Here is an 18690-nt window from a genome sequence, read left to right as displayed (position 1 = left end):
CGTGGTCTTTCCAATATTATCATCGCTTATTTCATATATACAATAATTCATTCACATCCACGTGACTTTGTGTACATATCTTAAATGTAATTAAAAACAGATCACATGGAGCTTGACGTCAGGTTTCAATAAAGTTTATAAGTCAACTAAAGTTTATAATTCATTTATATTTCTGTAATGTAAAAATAATTAAAAATAGTTATTTAATATTGTTTTATTGTAAATACATAAGTTATTTATTTTCTAAAACACACATTCAGTTACTAACCTTCAAAATGGTGCGGTTTAAAAACAGGTTAGATTTATTTTTATTTTTTTTATTATTAGGTAATGTTTTTTTTTTTTAATAATTATAAATTTTTGCAGGTATTTTACTATTGAAGTTATACCGAAGAAAGAGTCAAAGCCGTTAGTATTAAAAACGTCAACATTGCAAGCAGCGATTCAGAAGGAAGTTCAAAATACTTATGGAGAAAAGGGATTATCCACTATTAGCACTGGATTTAATGGTAATTTTGCAATTAATTTTTTTTTTATTTATAAACAATTGATTAATTAATTAATTTGTGTTTTTTTTTTTATTTTTTTAAGCTAAATATTGTAATACACATACAAAAATAGCGTTGATAAGATGCCGGCATGGACCACATAATTACTTAATTAGCACTATTCCTAAAGTAATTGACATTGGAGGTACAACAGTATCTATAAAAATACTTTATGTTGGTGCAACTATGAAGAAATGTTTTGCATTTATAAAAGTACGTACATTTAAAATTTTTAAATTAAAATTGATAATTATTAGAAAATGTTTATTGGTTCAAAAATTTACTCGACGATGTAAATTACCATATTAAGTAGAAAAAGTATGGTAATTATTTTCAAGTGGGGTCAACCCTATTTTGGGCCATAACTAGGTGAAAAATTAACATTTTCAAATTTTTTTTTAATTCTGCTTGTTTTTACGGCGCAATTTTTTTTTTATGGTAAAAAATGTCGTGAAAGAAAAAAATAAAGATTTCGATAGCTTTTTTGCCTTTAAAAGTTGGAAAAAATGTTGGCTTTCATGTTTTTGGATAAAATTTCTATTTGATCTTTTTTTGATGTTTTTGATATATATATTTTTTTTTTGAAAAGTACGTAAAAAAAACGAAGTTTGAAAAAAAAAAAGTTGAATATCACAATTTTCTAAAAAATTTATAAATTTTTTTTTCAAATTTGTAAAATTTGTTAAAATTGTGAAAATTTTAACTTTTTTTTTTTTTTTTAATTCATTTTTTTTGTGTATTAAAAAAAAATTTATCAATAAAATCAAATAGAAATTTCGTTCAAAAAAATGAAAATTAAAATAGTTGACCCCACTTGTAAATATTTACCAAAAGTATCATTTTCATTAAAAAAAACAATTTATTTTGTAAAATCTTAATTAAGAAATTTATTACAAATTATTTTTACTAATAATTACTAATTTTTTAGTTGAAAAAAAAAAAAATAAGTAATCATTTCTTGAATAATTTTTATTCCGTAAAAAAAAAAAAAAACTTTTTAGTAAAAATAATATTTTATAAAATTGATTTTTTAATGTAATAAACATTAAATTTTGAGAAATTTTAATTTTAATTAAAAACTAACTTTAGGATTACCAATAATTTAATTTTTAGGAAGAAATATTACGCCATTATTAGATTGTTATGTTTATTGTTATCAAAACTTTAGTTACATATGTTTATAAAAGTTTTATTAATTCATTGCAAGGCTAACTTATGTCACCAAAATATATTTAACAAAAAAAAATAATCTCTTACTTTTCCTTGATTAACTCCGGTTTTAAGAACTTATGAAAGACTATAAGCTTATAAATCAACAAATAATCTTCAATTGTTCAATTACCTGTGTCATTGAAATGATTACATAACTACTTCAAAAATAAAAATTAATTTTTCAAAATTCTTTTCAAAAAAATTAAAATAAATCGTAACATACTCAAGGATATTTTTTATAATTAGCAACAAGTATAATTTCTAAATTTTTTACTCCAATTTTTGTGTAACTTGCTAGCAAAAAATGAATGTAAATTATCAAAAAAAAAAAAAAAAAAACTGTAATAATTACTATAAAAAATTAGAAAGCTACAAATGATTAATAAATAATAATTTCCTTTTTGATTTCAGAAGTACCAGACAAAAAAATTAGAATCAATGTGGGCGAGTTTGAAGAACGACAATGAGAGAAAAAAAATGATTGACGCTTTAATGACGCTGACTCCCGCGATGAAAAACTTTCAATAACGACGTAAATTACTTAATGAAATAGTAATTACCCATAAAGTGATGAATATTTCACGAGTAATTAAAAATAACGATCAATTAATTCTTATTGTTAATTAAGAAAGACTAATAACCGTGATAACAAATTCTTATACATATTTTCACTCATTTAAATCTCACGATAAATCAAGCATGCTATTCACAACAATAAATTTTATTGGTCTTTATCTTGAAATTGTCAGTGAAAGTAAACAAAGACATAACGTGGAAATTTAAATTCCCTCTCCCTTCCCCTTCCCCAGTTAGTCTCCCTCTACAACTTTCTTTCTCTCTGGCATATGAAAATTGGATCATCAGTTGGTAGTACTTCTTGACCCTAGCCAGAGGTCTTCCGAGCGACCATGCCGCTGGAGCTTAGCCCGCATAGAACATCTGCTATTCAGCAGGGTTGCGCTCGCTAAAACTCCATCTACATCTGCCCTCACTCCATTCCATATAATACTTATACAGTTGTTGTTGTTGTTAGGATACTGGACTGTTGATTGGTGTTGAGTAGCCGATGCCTACTGCTAATAAGTGTATTTGTGTCCGCACCTAGTGTTTGCTTAGTATCTGTGTCTGTGTTCATCACCGATTAGATCGTCTAACAACTCGAGAAAAATTATACATTCATTTATTAATTCGCCAACTCCGGTTCTTTTAACATTTCAGAAGCTGCCTTTATTACAACTCACAGTGTATTTTTTATTTTATTTTTAAAAAAGTGTTTGTACGTTAAAATTACTTATTTTATTGCCAATTTTATTTTCTTTTTTTACTATTATTATTATTCTTACTTTTTATCAGCACCGGGATATAATTAAGATATTATCGAGCACGAGGAGTGAATGTGCTCAGCTATATGCGAGTCAAGGTGGAGTCAGGATCCAAAAGGATCATCAAGATCATCAATGTCTTCCAATAATTTCGACTCAGATTCTCCATCAAATTTTCAGGTAAATTTATTCTATTTTTTAAAATAAATTTACGCAAAAATTATTTTATAAACTTTTAAGTGAAAAAAAAGATTTTTATTTTATTAATTCAATGCTCTCGTTACTGACATAATACTTATCGATCGGACAGACTTTTATGATGTTACGTACAAATGCGATTTATACCTGAATATTTTCTATTTTATTTTATTTAATTAAAATTTTTATTTACAAAAATATAAATAAATAGCTCGAGGACAATTATAATAATGAGTTGATTGTGCGTTAATTTATAATGTAAACGAAAGTGAAGACAAAGAAAGTAAAATAGCGAATTGAGAATGACCTCCTGTGATAATTTCCAGTGCATCTGGATCGTTCCCTCTGTTAGATCTCCAAGAATTTGGTATGACACCCTCTTACACATTACGCGGCGTAATAATAGCGTATGTATAGACCGCGAATGTATGTGACATTAAATTCGTGTTGATGGCATCTGTCTGACGGAGTTGCGGTGTCCGCGATAGAATGCAGTACGCGTGCCGTCCACCCGGGGCCAAGGGATATATTTAAACATAGAATGTCTCATTAATTTTCTTTTAAACATCTATACACACATTACGAGTCTACGTGCTTTTAAATACAACAAAAAAGGTGGGCTATGTAATATCTTGATTTATTTATAAATACTCATTGTCGTATAAATAAATTACTTTTTTATTTTTATCATTATTATTATATACTTATATGTATATAACATAGAATAAGCAAACTTGTCTACTCCGCAGGTCGAGTTTCTTCTTCATAAACATCTTAATCAGGTGTCGTCATTTTTACAACCGGTGATTTTAATTTCCTCGTTGTTTTTGTACCAATGCCGGTGATTTTTTGGAACCCACCAGAAACTACTGACAACTCCAGTCCATTGATAATTTTTTTATTATTTACCTGACCACCATCACCAACATACTGAACTTTCTTCAAATTATTATTTTCTCCAAGTAAAATTTTTCCACCGTCGCCGTAGTACACAAGATCACCAAAATTATCTCCAATTATTCTCAACACTCCACCGTCACCGATTATTTTTATTTTAGCATGATTATTGACGATTGTAACTTGACAACCATCACCAATTATCTCTAATTGCCGATGATTGACCTCCATTTTAATAATTAGATTATCTCCGTAAAAAATACCGTTCTTAGATTGGTCTATCGGTCTTCTGTCCTTGGATTTGTAATTGTTAAAACTTGAATTGACATTATTATTATTTATATCACTAATATTATGACTATCCAATTGATTTTTGATATTCATTGTCGTACTTTCTATTAAGGTCTCGAAGAGTGTCCTGAGCTATTGAAGGTCTTCTTAAGAGGGTCGCGTACTTCTTTTGACACTTATTGACTTTAAATAAGTGTTTCCTGTGTCTCAGTTGACGCCTCAGTGCTTCCATAATCGGCAAGCGCGTTCATATAAAGTGTCCGGCCCCTCGACGACGTATATTTTTTTTTGCTAGCCAATAAACTGCAATAATCCTCGGTTATTCCCTCGGTTATATCATTCGTTAAATTATAACTATCAGGCTCTATCTCTCCCTCCCACTTTATTTTGTTACACTCATACTTTCGTTGAATCTTATGTATTGAAAGACGCTTATTTCATCACATGGGACTTGTTATCACTTAGATACAAACATTTATATCTATTATCTGAATCAATCAAATCATATTGAATTAATCTAAAAATTTAAACTTCAACTATGACCTTTAAATTTATTATCTTACTTTGTAAATAATTATATTTATCAATGGTAAATACAAATTATAAATATTATTAGTTAATGATAAGGACATGTGAATGAATTATATATTAGATTTATATTTTAATTTTTTATTTTCATATACAAAGACTTATTGTAGTGCACGTTATTGAATGATATTATGATAATAATAAAGTGAGAGTGAGGAAGTGGGAATGAAGCAAATAGAATATAATCGTCGAGCGATAATGATTTAACTGTTTTGACAGCAATGGGAAGTCCCGACAACCGAGTTTATAATATCAGTATGACGTGACGATAGTTTTTCTAAGATACATAGCTATAGATGATGATCGTTAATAACACGTGGTAATTGGATTTCGAAAGTGAAATTCGATTACCATTTAATTTTATCACCTTAAGAGTAAATTGTCTTCGTTAATAATCTTTCATAGCCAATTTCCTGATTTAAACAGTCAATTCAATTATTTTACCTTTGCCGAATAATTTACTCCATTACTTGTCCATTCGCTTTACAAATTTTTGGTAATTGTTTCGTTTCACGTTCACGTGATTTTTTTGGTAAAACAATTATGAAAAATTAACATTTTGATACATTTTTTTTTTTTTTTAATTCTATTTCACTGTGAATTTACGAGCTCAATTATAAAAATTTTTGAAAATAAAATTTTTAATTAGTTTTTTATATTGAAAATTTTAAAAAATCTTTCATAAAATATATCTACAATTGTCGACCGATTTCTAAATTTTTTTTTCTGTACTCTACGAGCAAAAACAAATAATTAAAAAAATTTTTAACTATTTTTATCATTTAAAAAAAAACTTTTTTTTATTTTTCTATTTTTATTTAAATTTAAGAAAGAAATATGTGATGTTACGTTCTTAAATTTTGGGTTAATAAATTTTAAATAATTTAAATACAGGTTTTGACCTCATTAGGAAGTCGATAGACTCCAGGTGGGTCGTGTCACTGATTCCTCCGCGAAGTAGCTTTTTAAGATTAAATTTATAAATTTTTGAAATCACTTTTAATTTACTTACCCTCAGGTAGGTGATGAATAGAGAGCCTGAACGCTGGCTAGTGCTCCAGGTAAAGGAACCAGGGTGGAACGCTGATAAGCGCTCTCAACCCTGGGTTAAGGTTTTAATAAATTTCCATTTTAATTGATTGACAATTAAATAGATTTATTAAAAAAGAATTGGCAGGTTCAGCCTCGGACCAGCAGAGATTGTTCCTCTGTTAAGTCCTCAGACTGACTGCTCCAGAAGAAGTCTGAAGACAGAATGCATGAATAATAATTTTTACAATGGGTTTTTATAATGATTTTTAGCAACGTTGCATCTCAGGTTACCCTATGAGAACATCAACGCAGTCCAAATCCTACAACGTAGACTGTTTAGTCTACTAGGCTGCGTTTACGTTCCAGAAATTTCTCATCTTGAGGTATTTCCGTTACGAAATACTTCGATTAATAATCAATTGATTTAAATAATAATTTTTTTAATTTAAAATAAATTTAAAATTTGCGAGAACGTAACAGTGAGTGTTAAAATTTTTTTTTGAAAAATATAAATTTTTTAAATAATTTTTCCATCAAAAACCATTTTCAGTTTCAGGAGTAAAAAAATTTTTTTTTTGATTTTCGTTCATAAAAAAACGTTCGGAACTTCAGGTACATCAAAAAATTTACATTTTTGAAAAAATCTTTTTTTTTAATTAAAAAAATTTTTATAAAATAAAAAAAAGGGTGATGATAAAAAACAACTCTAACTATTATTTTTATCGGTTGAATTATTGTGTACCGTAGAACTAACTAGTTACTTGAATTTTTTTATAAAAAATAATACAGCTGTTAATTATAATAATTTTCAATTTATTAATTTAGCTTATAAATAATCATAAAAAGAAACATAAAATAATCAATCAAAAGATATTTTTTTTTTTTCTATAAGACCATAAATCTAGATTTGAATAAATTAATGTATCTCTTTCATATTTAATAATAACTGACATATCTGATATCCTTGCAGACATTAAAAAAAAAAATTGTAATATAATATTTATAATTTTTTTGGCAGGACGCGCAAGAGAAAGAAGCCAGAATATATGATGAATTAACCAAGGACTCCGAAATAAATAAAGAGATTGATAATGATAATATTAAAAAATTGGAGCTGATGCCAGTACCGCCTTCATACGTCACTCGACAGGACTCCGGTGTGCCTGAAGATCTTGCGTCACCATGCGCGAAAGATTCAGCGCAAAACGAGGAGAACTTGGATGACACAGCCAACAGCGACTGCAATGTCACGGTAATTCACGTGTCAGAAGCATTAGCGGAGAGTAAGGATAACAAGGATGGCAGTGATAGCGGAGTTGAAGGATGTACGACAGAAGTAGTCCAGGTAATTTAAAACCTTAAAATAATTTATGCAGTCAAATCTGTTTAATAAATATCAAGAATATTATTAATTTAAAATTTATTTTTAACAGACAAACGGTTACTCGGGAAGTTGCAACGGTCTGGATGAAGTTAGTTGCGATTCGAGTCTAGTGAGTTGCTGTTCAGTTTACGAAGACCCTTGCGGACAACTTCCAGATGACTTGAGGCTAACTCCAGGTGCTGGTAGCAGCGGGGAAGCCAGTGGGTCATCCCGGATAGTTCCTCGAGGAAATGGAGAAGCTACTAGTGAAGGAGGCAGTGAAAGCTCATCTGTCGCCGGGAGTACCAGCGCCCGGGTAGTTTGGACGACTCCAAAGCGAGCTCCAGCGAGTACAAATATCACGTCGTGTAAAAAGAAGATTATTAAAGTAGAAACCTCCCCAAAGAGCTCTCGAGGAAGATCGACTTTGCCTGAAGATGCCTCCCACCGACTTCCTTCAACCGCTAGAAGTAAAACCCGCTCGCAAACTCCCCGAGCGACTCCTTCCAAGCCGCAGACCAGCAAATCTCGTGACAAATCTGTGGCTCGAGGTACTGCGGATTCTAAAGAACTCACTAAGTCCTGGACTGCAACAGGAACCACGCGGATGAGAACGAGAACACGCCCCATTCCTGATTCACTGACACTCTCGGGTACTTCTGCGCTGGCTAAGGAAATTGATAAAGATCTCGCATCCAGAGGAAGCTGCATCGGTCGTGGTTCATCTAGCTTATCACGATGTCCTTCTACGGCCTCTCGAGGAAGAAGCACTGCTGGCTCGACACCTTCCGAGGAGTTCAGAAGACCTTTAACCACTCCCAAGACAAGCAAAACTTTTACAAGGTCTGTACAAGAGAGCAAAAAATCAAACGAGGTCAAGTGCGCTGAAAATAAAACTCTAGAGACTTACGGAACTTTTCCGAGGAGAAATAAGTCAAGGATGTCCGTTTTTAAGCCAGAAGAAATTCAAAAATCTGTCAATAGAGACTCGAGTCTTGGCAGAGGCGATAAAGGAAAGAAGCGAGTTAATTCTCGGGAGTCTACGCTGATTCACAAAAGCTTGCCGCCTAGGTCCAAAGGCTCTGATAAAATCGTTATTTACCATGAAATGAGTGTACAAACAGGTTTAACAGGACAAGATATTGAGGGAGCGATGGCGGGTCTTCCAACTAAACATTATGGCCCTGAAACTCCTGACAGTGTTGCAATTGAATGCCAGACTGAAGCAAATGTTGTTTCTGAAGAAGAATTGAAGAGCGCGTTAGATGAAGCTAAGCGATTTGCCGCCGAAATGGCAGCTATGAAGCAAGAAAAAGAGAAGCTAGAATTAAAATTATCCGCTACGGAACGTCAACTGGCTAAAGAACGAGCCGATCATTCGTTTACGCGGCAAGAACTACAGAGTAACTCTAGGAGAATTCTTGCGATACTTGGTACTCCGGCTTCAGAGCAGTCTGAAGGTGGTGACAGTCTTTTGGAGCTCGAGTCACACTTCCAAGAGTCGGGGCAAGTTGTCGCGAACCAGCAGTTGGAGATACAGCAGTTACAAAATCTCTGTCGAATGCTTAATCAAGATCTTGAGAAGAGTTTGGCGGCTCAGAAGACCCTGTTTCAACATCAGCAAGAAGTCGAAGCTGAATCGATGGAGCTTCAGGAGTTTCTGCAGCTGGAGAAGAATTCAATTGCTGAAGCTATGAAAGAAGTCGAAGCGGATTTGAAGATCAAAGAAGAAATGCTCGTTGCAAAAGATAAAGAACTGGAGGTAAAAACCGACGAATGCAAACATCTTGTTCGGCTGAGTGAACAAAGACGTCAGGAAAGTATGACGCTCGAGTTTAAATTGAATGCAGTCGAACGCAAAAGCCGAGAATTGATTCTTACTCAAGGCGCAGCTGTTTCAGGAGCCGCTGTTGCACTTTCTGGACTCGGTTCGCGACTTGAAGGACTCGTGGAACAACTTGTTAAGTCTTACAAAATTTCAGAAAAAGATCTGGAAGATGTGGTTTATCACAACGAAGCTTACAGCAGGAGTAACAGCAGCGGCGAATCCAGTCCAGTGAGCTCAAAGCAATTCAGCTTGAAAGATTGCACACCCAGTCCTAAACATAACTCGTTTGTATCCGCTGTGATTGGTGCCATCAGAAATGCGGCGACTCATCCATTTGTTTCCCGACCAATTAGCAAAAAATCAGACGCAAAGCAACAAATTTTCAAGGAATTGAGCATGGAATCTTCAGCAGACATGCTGGATTTTGAAACCGAACCGTGTCTTATGATGGAAAGCGTTCTTGAGGATGTCTCTATACCCGATACTTACTCTAGGAACATGGTTTCGAGTAGCGACTCTTTGAGAAGAGCTTTGAGTGTTCCTGAACCTATTACTGACGACGTGACATCACTTTACAAGAGTGACGAGTGCTCTAGTCTTACCAATCTCTCCCAAGCCATTTTAAACCGACGACAAGCCGAAGAACAGGACGTTGAAGATGATGACGATGACTGTGAATCTATTAGCGAATCCGAAGCCACCGGACATGCTGACGTAACTGTGCCAACAGCTGATTATTGCACTGCCGTGAATCTTGTCGACCAAGTTATTGATGTAGATAATCTCGTGACAAAACTACTCAAGGTATTGAGAATTATTCAACTTGATAATGACACGTGCATCCGGGAACTTCGTGATATGAAAATTGAATTAGAAGGGCGACTTGCTGTAGGCATTAAACAAATTGACGACGTGAAAAAATTTGATTCCAATGAGTCTTTACTTCAGGATAATGATCAAGAGATGAAGGAAAATATTCCGGATAATTGTAAATCTATTGAAGTAAGTTTGTTGTAAATTTAATTTTTTTTTTTTTCAATTTTATTATTGAGGAAGTGTTCTAGTCTAAAAATGCGGATTTAGGATATTTTTTAAAGAGTCACTGAATTTATTATAAGTATGAATAAAAAATTTATTCAACTCAACAAATATACTCTTGAATAATACAAAAAATATCTAAATTTATTTTTTTTTTATTTTTTATAGCAATAATTAAGGTAGTTCACTCCGGACATACTTATATTTTGTGCTATTTTTTTTTTTTTTTTTTTTTCCCCATTCGTTAATGCTGCCTTTCTTACGAGTTATCTCTTATTCGCTTTCACTAATAGTTATTTTTGTTTGACTAGCCAGTTTATTAACAATTTATAAAAAACTATATGGTCAAAATTTTTAAAATTTCTTTGGATTATTTTAAGTATATTTTTCTAACAGGTATTAGTTTTTTGAAACGATCTTAAAATTCTTTCAATGAAATAATCATTAATATTTGTGATTTTCTCATTCTCCACCCATACTGTTTGTGTTAAAATGTTATTTTTAATTACAATTAAGCTAAAAGCCCCAATAGAAGCTCATGTATCAGTATATGATCACTCCATGTATTTGTATATTTATATTTGTGAATATCTATTGGGGCTTTTACCTTATCTCATTTCTGGTATGGTCAATTGATTTCAAGTTTTAACAGTATATGTAATGCGTATTCTATTACCCATATTTTAAATTTCGAAAATTTCTTAAAATTTTGCATTTATGACCAAACTACCTTAAGGGTGAACGAAAATCTTCCAAAAGTTGGTATATCGCTAACGTTAAATATATAAGTAGTTATTGCACCAGCTACAGAGATTAATATTTATTCACAAATAACGAAATGGCGAACGTTTAAAAAAAAAAAAAAACTGAAAAATAAAGATTTTTTTCACAGTTTTTAGTCATAAAAAAATAGTAAAAATCAAAATTTTGATTTGGTTGCAGCTGATGCAATAGCTATTACTATATAGAATATGCGGTTTAAATTTCATTAAGGTCTTGTATGTGGTTATGGAGGTATCATGTACGTCAACCAGAATAACATTGTTCCGAAATAAACGCGCTTAAAGTTTTTTTAAATTAAAAAAAAATCTTACATGAAGTCTATTAGAGATACCACACCATACAAAATCCTTTCAGCCTTTTCTAAAATTTTATTTAAAAAAAAAAATTTCTATGGAAAGTTACAAACCAGAATGACTCCTTGAAGCTCAATAAAAAAAAATAACATATTTTTCATCCAATTTTTTTCATCATTTATTTATTCATTTTTTTATAGTCTAAAGAAGTAAAAATTTATTTCGCAAGTGATTGGTTAACAAAAAGAAGTTGATTTTTTACTTAGCAAGATTTAAAAAAAAAAATTAATAAAAATTAAAATTTTTACTTAATTCTGGTAGGGGTTATCGAAGGATGTCTTGAGAAAGTTAATATCAAATTTTGAGTGAATTGGTTCATTAGAACAAAATATTTGAGGATAAAATTTTGAATATATAAATTTTGAAAATATGCAAAAAAAATTTTCGGATTTTTTTTTTTTTTTTTTTAATTTTTAGACTAGAATATCCTCTTAATATTTACTAAATAATAAGTACTTAATTTACAATTTGGTACAACTCAATTGAAAAATACCAATTTGTACACTTAAAAATTGTCATAAATATAATTAATATCCAATTTTCAAAATACAAAATAATAATTATTAAATTTTTTATTTTCTAGAATGGAGTTTCTTAAATTACAAAGGCTCAATCAATTAAACAACATAAAATAGCTCATAATTCCCGTCCTGGAGCGATTTTAATTAGCATTCTAGTCTATATTTCCTTGGACAATCGACGCTAAGCTTAAAATGATCTCGTGTTAAGTTCATAATAGCTTAAAGATACGCTTACCTTTGCACTTTATAAAAACTAAATTTATAACAATAACAATCTTATTATATTATATTATATTTAAATGTCTAGAGGAAATCGCTGTCTTCTCTTTTAAATCGCATTTATTTTTTAAATATTTTTCTCAATATAATTTTGCATGATTGGAATTAACTTAAACAATTACAGGACAAATTGGGAAATTGTATTATAGAAAAAAACAAATGAAATAAACGACTTCTGGGCTAGCAGTCAAGTAAAAAAAATTTAATGTTTTGCCAGTAATTGTACAGATAGACTCTTTAGGAATTTTTTTACGTAAAAAAAGCATAAATATTATTAATAATAAAATGAATACAAACCAGAATCTATATATATTTGTCTGTATTCAAATACCAAATAAATATCATTTTAATAAAAAAAAAAAAATTATCACTTTTAATTATCATTTATAAGTAATTAGAATTAATTAAGAAGAAATCTTCAGAATAAATTCAATGCTGTGCAATTTTTCGTAGGAATGGTGTTAAGAAGCTGACAAGTCTGACGTGAGGCCTAAAATAAAAAATAAAAATTATTTAATAAATAATTAAAGAAATAATTTTTAAAAATTTACCTGGGTACTGATTTTTTGATTAGCGTATCAGGTTTTTCTTCAATAGGCTTTTGCGTTGGTTTCGGTTCTTCAGGTTTAGATTGTGATGGCTTACTAGCAGCTCCCGCAAGTCCAGGAAGAAAATCATTGTTACCGCCTCCAGAAACCGCATCAGCCAGCAAAAGAGCTTCCACCGGTGCAACGACGATAACAAAACCATCTACATGAATTTGATAATTTTCCGTTCCATTTTGACGTTGATCGTAAGTGTCCTGGGACGGTGAAGTCGTTGAACTGCTGTTGGTAGTAGAAAACTCCAAATTATCCATAGGAAGTAGAGAATCATCATCAGTCCTATGTTCTAGCCGTAAAAATGAGGCTGGCCCAGCTTGGACTAAACTCGTAACCGCAATCAAGAGAGTAAATATTGTTTTGAAGACTCTCATATTTATGACGAACACCATGATGCTGATAGTAATAGAACTTGCTTGTCTCGTAACTGACAAAAGACTACGGAAGATGAAGATCCAGCCTACCAGTTTTTACTCCTTCCCCACTCTCTTAGCTTTATTTCTTTCATTCTATCTTCTCTCAACTACGGTCACTTCCGATCGGTGCACTCAAACGTACCATCAGCCAGGTTCAAGGACCCGCCATGAACTTCAACAAGCTTAAGAATCTCTTACTTAACATTCTATTTTTGCCTTCCTGCTTATACTTATGTAATCCCAAGCCATTTAAATAAAAATAAAATAAAACTATTACTCTTATTACCACTTAAAACTTTTATTTGTTTAAATGATTACAATCATTAATTAAAATCTAGATTTTTTTATAAAATAATCTTGAAATTAAAACAAAAATTTTTATAAAGGTAAATTTTTATTGTAAATTATGACATTTATTTATTGATTAATTTTACATTCAAAAATTATTTTTTTAAAAGAAGAAATCAAAATAAATCATAATATTTTTTTCAGATGATTTTATAACAATTAAATTATGATAAAAAAAATTTACAAGTGCAAATTTTTTAAATATTTTTCTTATAAAAATTTATTTGTTATAAAAATTTTAAGAATTAGTATTATTTCTTCCATTAAAAAAATTTTACAATTTTTCTTAAAAATTATTTTTTTCTAGTGTATTGAATAATAATAAAAAAAAAATTAGTTTCTCAATGAAGTGACAAATTGACAAATACCAAAGCGATCGCGAAATCTGTCAGGGCCACAATTTTCAATGCCATCTCCGAGTAACTTAGATTCTAAGTGATCAGTCACTTGTTCAGTATCATTATTATTTTTATTTTTTTTGTCTGAATCTTCATCATGCGAATCAGTATTATTATTAGTATTAGCGTCACGTCCATGCTTTAAACCATTCTCAGTAAAATTTTTGTCACCACTCTCCGTAATTCCATTTCTAGTCGAATCTCTTTTGAACTCCAACAATTGTTCGAGGACACTTGGCCATGAATCAATCTCCTCGGAAGCAACTGATGGTTTGGGTGGTTCGACACTTGGTACCAAGATTACTAAATAGAGATTTTTGAGCAGCGCGTGGACATTTAGGGTACCTTCTTGACGCTGGTCGTAATGAGCCGGAGATCCTGAGACCGCAAGGATACATAACACTGAGTACACTATCAACTGCATGACTTGTTCGTTGAGCAAAGACGTCTGAGATACTGAGGAATATCAAGAACAACTACCGTTATTTGGGAGATGCATACGTGGACGGAGAAACTGACCAAGAGAGAGAAACAAGTTGAGGTCAAGGTCCTCAGCAATCACAGGTTAAAGAAGCTTATCTTTGAGATAACATTTTAATTTTAACAGGATCTAAGTCGATTTTTTTGTTTAGATTTGGATGCTATGTTGATAAAAATTATTGTGTTTTAGATACCTAAGATGCTGCGCGCAAATCTTTGCTTGTTCCTTCTTTTTTTGGCCCTAGTTTCATTAATCTGCTGGATTAAAAATTGATAATTAGAGAAGAATATAATTTTTTACAAATCAAAATTAAATATTTAAAAATAAACATGCAAGATTTTAATTAAAACTAAATAAGTTTTTATTGAAAAAATTGAAGTGAATAATTATAAAAATTACTTACGGCAAAAATGATAAACGCCTCCGAATTATTTTACGGCAACGTCCTTTTGCATCTGAACTATACCCTGAAGGACAGTCAAATTTTGAAAGAGAATCTCGGCGGTTTATTTTTGAAGAATTTTTATTTGTTTCAGTTGAAGAAGTTATTTTTTCAGTTTCTAAATAATCGTTTGAAGTTATTGAAGATATTGTTGGCGTTGTTATTGTTGAAGAAGAAGAAGAAGAAGAAATAGCATCTGGTTCAAAAGAAGAAGATGATGGTAAGGATGATGATGAAGATGATGACAAAGTAGTTGAAGATGATGGTGGAATTGTTGGCCAAGTATGCCAAGGTTCAACTGAACTTGTAGGACCTGCAGTAGTCGTAGGCTTGGAGGCTGGTTTTATTGTAAAATCAGCGTAGTCATAAGAGTAATTAAAATCCTGTAAAAAAATATTAATGACTGTAAGTTATGCATTACTAATTTTATTTAAATTATTATTATTAAAGAAGCATACCACATAATCACCAAAAAGGTCTGTGTCCATAAGCGCAACGACCTGGATGTCCTTAAAGCCGAGTTGAACGTTGAGATCACCCGTTTGACGCTGATCATAGCTTGCTGGATGTGCATCGGTAGATTGCCAGATGAGCGTACCGGCAAGTAAAAATAAAAAATTAAGCTGCATGATATTTCCTGGTACTTTTTCACGGGGTCACACGAGCCGAACTGCCTACAGTAAAGTCAGAGCTTGTTCTTCTGTTGGGCTGTTTAAACCAACAAGCACCAACGGGTGAGAGTGACTGAGGTAGGAGAATAACCCAAGATACATATAAACTTTTATTGTTGTCTATTTTGCCTCAAGAATCAAGAACCGGTATTTTGCCCACATCCTTTGGCGTTGTCCTGCCAAGAGAAAAACTTCCATAGGTTCATAGAGTCTTCAGTTTATCGACCGGACATTGGCCTCGGACTCCCGTACAATGGCCTCGAGGTTTTAGTTCGTGAATATTAATGTAGTCTCATTTTATAAAGAGATCTTTTGGGAATTTAAATTTAATCCATGTCAAGTTTTTTTTTTTTGTCAACAATCAACAAACTGTAAATTCTAGCTTGTTTTGACAAATAAAAACAAACTTTAAATAAAGTATATTTGATATTCATAAAATAATAAAGTTTGGTATCAATAATATTAACGAATAATTTTATTTCTTCTTTTAAATTATAAAAAATTATTAGTAATATAAATTTATTATTAATATTAAACTTCTGTAATATTTCTTCATTGATACCTTCATGAACTCGCAATAATACAATTAAAAAAACTTAAAAAAAAAACGATTCATTAAATTTTTTAGTATAAGTACTCAGTGTTTCCTTATTTACAAGTGCACTGAGAGAAAAAATTTATTTTGATAAAATGGGTATTGTTGTGACGAGATATTAATTTGTAGAAAATTTCAAACAATTATGTTTCTTAGCTGAAGAAATAAGAATTTTTCTCACAGTAATTTTCTGCTTGAAAAAAAGTTTATTTGATTTGGAAAAAAACAATTTTAAACTAGTGAAGTTTCATTCAAAAATTTTTTTCCCAAATCTAAAAAATTTTTTTTTAACAAAAAAGTTACTATGAGAAAAATTTTTATTTCTTCAACTAAGAAATAAAATTATTTAATATGTTTAATAAATTAATATCTTGTCACAACAATGCCAATTTTTTTCAAAAAAAAATTTTTTTTTTCCGAGTATTTTAAATACTTGTCTACTGATTTTAAATATTTTAGAACAAACAAATTAAGTTTTCAGAAATTGCTTCGAGTATTTTCGGACTTTTCTGTTTATCGTTATAATTATTGTTAAATGTTATAATTACTATGAACTCAAGAGACAAACAAATTATATTTTTAATTATTATAAACTTATTTGAAAAACAAACGTTAAATGAGTAAACATTAATATTTTCAATATATAATGATAAGAGCCAATACTTAAGCGTAAACATAAAAAAATGATCATTAATTAAAAAAAAGGAAACGTAAAAACAATACTTACTTATTAGTTAATTCTCGATTGGAAAAATTTTCATGAAATACTGAGATTTTCAACTTGTTCTTGAGACATTGAAACCAAGCTCGTCAAGTAGTGAAAAACAGACTCCCAACAAATGTCTGTGAGTTTCGGAATAGTAATCCAAATTGAGTGAACACGAGAACCACTGAGAACCTGAAAAAAAAAAGTTATTTTTAATAAAACCACATAAATACGTAATCTATTATATTAATGTAATAAAAAAATTCTATTCATCAGTCAAAATTGAAGTTGAATTCCTATTTTAATAAAATCACAACTGCGGTAATATAAACACTAACGAATAGTTTGGAAAATACATAAATAAATTTACATAGTAAAATGTAAAAACGAATAAAGAAGTAAAATTTCATCAAATGGACCGGAAAATATAAAATTTTTAACAATAACTTTCCTGCCCTAAGTGTGTAATATACTATTAATTTTTTTTTTCAAGTATATTAATTATAACCCCTGACAGGCAAACTGGGTAAAAAGTACCCACCCCTAAAATGTAACTTCATTGGAATTTTACAGACTTTGTTCATGTTAAATGTTATCTTTATATTATTCAATTATTTAAAAATTATATCTGTATTACGCAGAATTATTCGAGCTTTAATTTAAAAAATTTTTTTGCCTTCATTGGATACTTGAAATTAAATCGTACTAGTCTTTTTTACTCTCATTGCTGTTAGAGGAATACAGTTTCAATGTTTGCCTATCAGAGGTTAATGAATTAAATAAGATCCTATTTAACAAGCTTTTAGATGCAGTTTACAGAAAATTAATAAATTATCGAATTCAATAGTCATTGCGCTAAGAACCAGTAAAACTGAAAACTTTCTCAAACGTTTAAACTTTTAAATTGCTTTAATTTTGAAATTTAACAATCTAGCAAAATATATGGCTCTGGAAATTCAAGCTCATTTAATAAGCTTTCAGATAAAATTTACAATAATTTAGTAATTTATTGTATTCAATAGTAATTGCATGGAGAGAAAACAAAAGTTAAAATTTTTCACAAGTTTTGAAAATTTTAAATTACTGTAATTTTTAATTAACCGACCGATTCAGCTCATGTTCGAAATAAAGATCCGATAAGAATTGTGTGAGCTATAGTATATACAAATATAAATTTTTCAATTAATAGTATTTTCTAAACTAGCATGAGCTGAATCAGGAAATATCAGAGTTTTTGAAAAGTTGCTTTATGAGGACAAAAGCAATAATTAGATTTCTATATCTACTAAATTTAGTTTTAAAATATGAATTATATACTTTATTTCTCGGGTCGATCCCGGCGATCCACCGAATGTAAATAGTTGACCAGCAGGGGACACTGTCACTGAGTATGTTTCAAACGCTCGTGGAATTAAACTTCCACGATTGTCAATATTCTTCCATGTCATGGTACTGAGGTTTAATTCCCATAAATCACTGTAATAATCTTTATAAAAAGCCATTTGTCCTGATAAAATGTGAGACGCACATTTCAAACAGCTGGAACAAGTGTCAGTAATAAATTCGATCCACTCACTGACTCAGATCTTACAGACAGTGAAAATCTTTTAACTAATAAAAGAATCCATAATGGCAAGAGAAAATTAACTTCAAAATTAAATAAAAACAGCAATCAACAAACTAATAATCAAAATGACACATTTAATCAAGTGATTAAACGGAGCAAAACAAAAAACCTAAAGGCAGACCGCCTCCTATTTTTGCCAAAATCAATGGTA

The 18690-nt window shown here is 30.5% G+C and overlaps 6 protein-coding genes across 10 annotated transcripts; 2 read left to right on the top strand and 4 right to left on the bottom strand.

Annotated features, from left to right (window-relative positions):
• Positions 1-141: 141 nt before the first annotated feature.
• On the top strand, positions 142-2732 carry LOC123266302 (ribonuclease P/MRP protein subunit POP5). 2 transcript variants are annotated; one of them, XM_044730476.1, is made up of 5 exons: positions 163-295; positions 367-509; positions 592-761; positions 2172-2292; positions 2603-2732. In XM_044730476.1, exons 1-4 carry the CDS (start codon positions 276-278, stop codon positions 2286-2288), a joined length of 450 nt encoding a protein of 149 aa, XP_044586411.1. In that variant the 5' UTR covers positions 163-275; the 3' UTR covers positions 2289-2292; positions 2603-2732. The 2 variants fall into 2 exon arrangements, with proteins under 2 accessions (XP_044586412.1, XP_044586411.1); XM_044730477.1 differs by lacking the exon at positions 2603-2732 and having other exon boundaries at positions 142-295; positions 2172-2502.
• Positions 2733-2895: 163 nt separating this feature from the next.
• On the top strand, positions 2896-12546 carry LOC123266297. Of its 2 annotated transcripts, none has more exons than XM_044730470.1 (5): positions 2896-3036; positions 3114-3262; positions 7107-7433; positions 7522-10281; positions 12037-12546. In XM_044730470.1, exons 2-5 carry the CDS (start codon positions 3155-3157, stop codon positions 12049-12051), a joined length of 3210 nt encoding a protein of 1069 aa, XP_044586405.1. In that variant the 5' UTR covers positions 2896-3036; positions 3114-3154; the 3' UTR covers positions 12052-12546. The 2 variants fall into 2 exon arrangements, with proteins under 2 accessions (XP_044586405.1, XP_044586406.1); XM_044730471.1 differs by having other exon boundaries at positions 7522-10267; positions 12037-12269.
• LOC123266299 lies at positions 3497-4713 on the bottom strand. Its single transcript, XM_044730474.1, has one exon. It carries the CDS (start codon positions 4559-4561, stop codon positions 4055-4057), a length of 507 nt encoding a protein of 168 aa, XP_044586409.1. The 5' UTR covers positions 4562-4713; the 3' UTR covers positions 3497-4054.
• Positions 12547-12601: 55 nt separating the features above from the next.
• LOC123266300 lies at positions 12602-13526 on the bottom strand. Its single transcript, XM_044730475.1, has 2 exons — positions 12805-13526; positions 12602-12743 (listed from the first exon to the last, which is right to left on the bottom strand). The coding sequence occupies exons 1-2, from the start codon at positions 13245-13247 to the stop codon at positions 12683-12685; spliced, it is 504 nt and encodes a 167-aa protein (XP_044586410.1). The 5' UTR covers positions 13248-13526; the 3' UTR covers positions 12602-12682.
• A 344-nt stretch (positions 13527-13870) lies between these two features.
• Positions 13871-14442, bottom strand: LOC123264770 (myb-like protein I). Its single transcript, XM_044728224.1, has one exon. The coding sequence runs from the start codon at positions 14439-14441 to the stop codon at positions 13953-13955; it is 489 nt and encodes a 162-aa protein (XP_044584159.1). The 5' UTR covers position 14442; the 3' UTR covers positions 13871-13952.
• A 173-nt stretch (positions 14443-14615) lies between these two features.
• LOC123264768 (putative protein TPRXL) lies at positions 14616-17113 on the bottom strand. Of its 3 annotated transcripts, XM_044728222.1 has the most exons (4): positions 16934-17113; positions 15399-15787; positions 14902-15323; positions 14651-14755 (listed from the first exon to the last, which is right to left on the bottom strand). In XM_044728222.1, the coding sequence occupies exons 2-4, from the start codon at positions 15567-15569 to the stop codon at positions 14692-14694; spliced, it is 657 nt and encodes a 218-aa protein (XP_044584157.1). In that variant the 5' UTR covers positions 15570-15787; positions 16934-17113; the 3' UTR covers positions 14651-14691. The 3 variants fall into 3 exon arrangements, with proteins under 3 accessions (XP_044584158.1, XP_044584157.1, XP_044584156.1); XM_044728223.1 differs by lacking the exon at positions 16934-17113 and having other exon boundaries at positions 14616-14752; positions 15399-15908; XM_044728221.1 differs by lacking the exon at positions 16934-17113 and having other exon boundaries at positions 15399-15930.
• Between the last annotated feature and the right edge of the window lie 1577 nt (positions 17114-18690).

This window comes from Cotesia glomerata, linkage group LG5, assembly GCF_020080835.1.
Source record: "Cotesia glomerata isolate CgM1 linkage group LG5, MPM_Cglom_v2.3, whole genome shotgun sequence".
Classification (NCBI taxonomy): Eukaryota; Metazoa; Arthropoda; class Insecta; order Hymenoptera; family Braconidae; genus Cotesia; species Cotesia glomerata.
The sequence above is the reverse complement of the archived record's forward strand: the minus strand, read 5'-3'. Positions and strand labels throughout refer to the sequence as shown.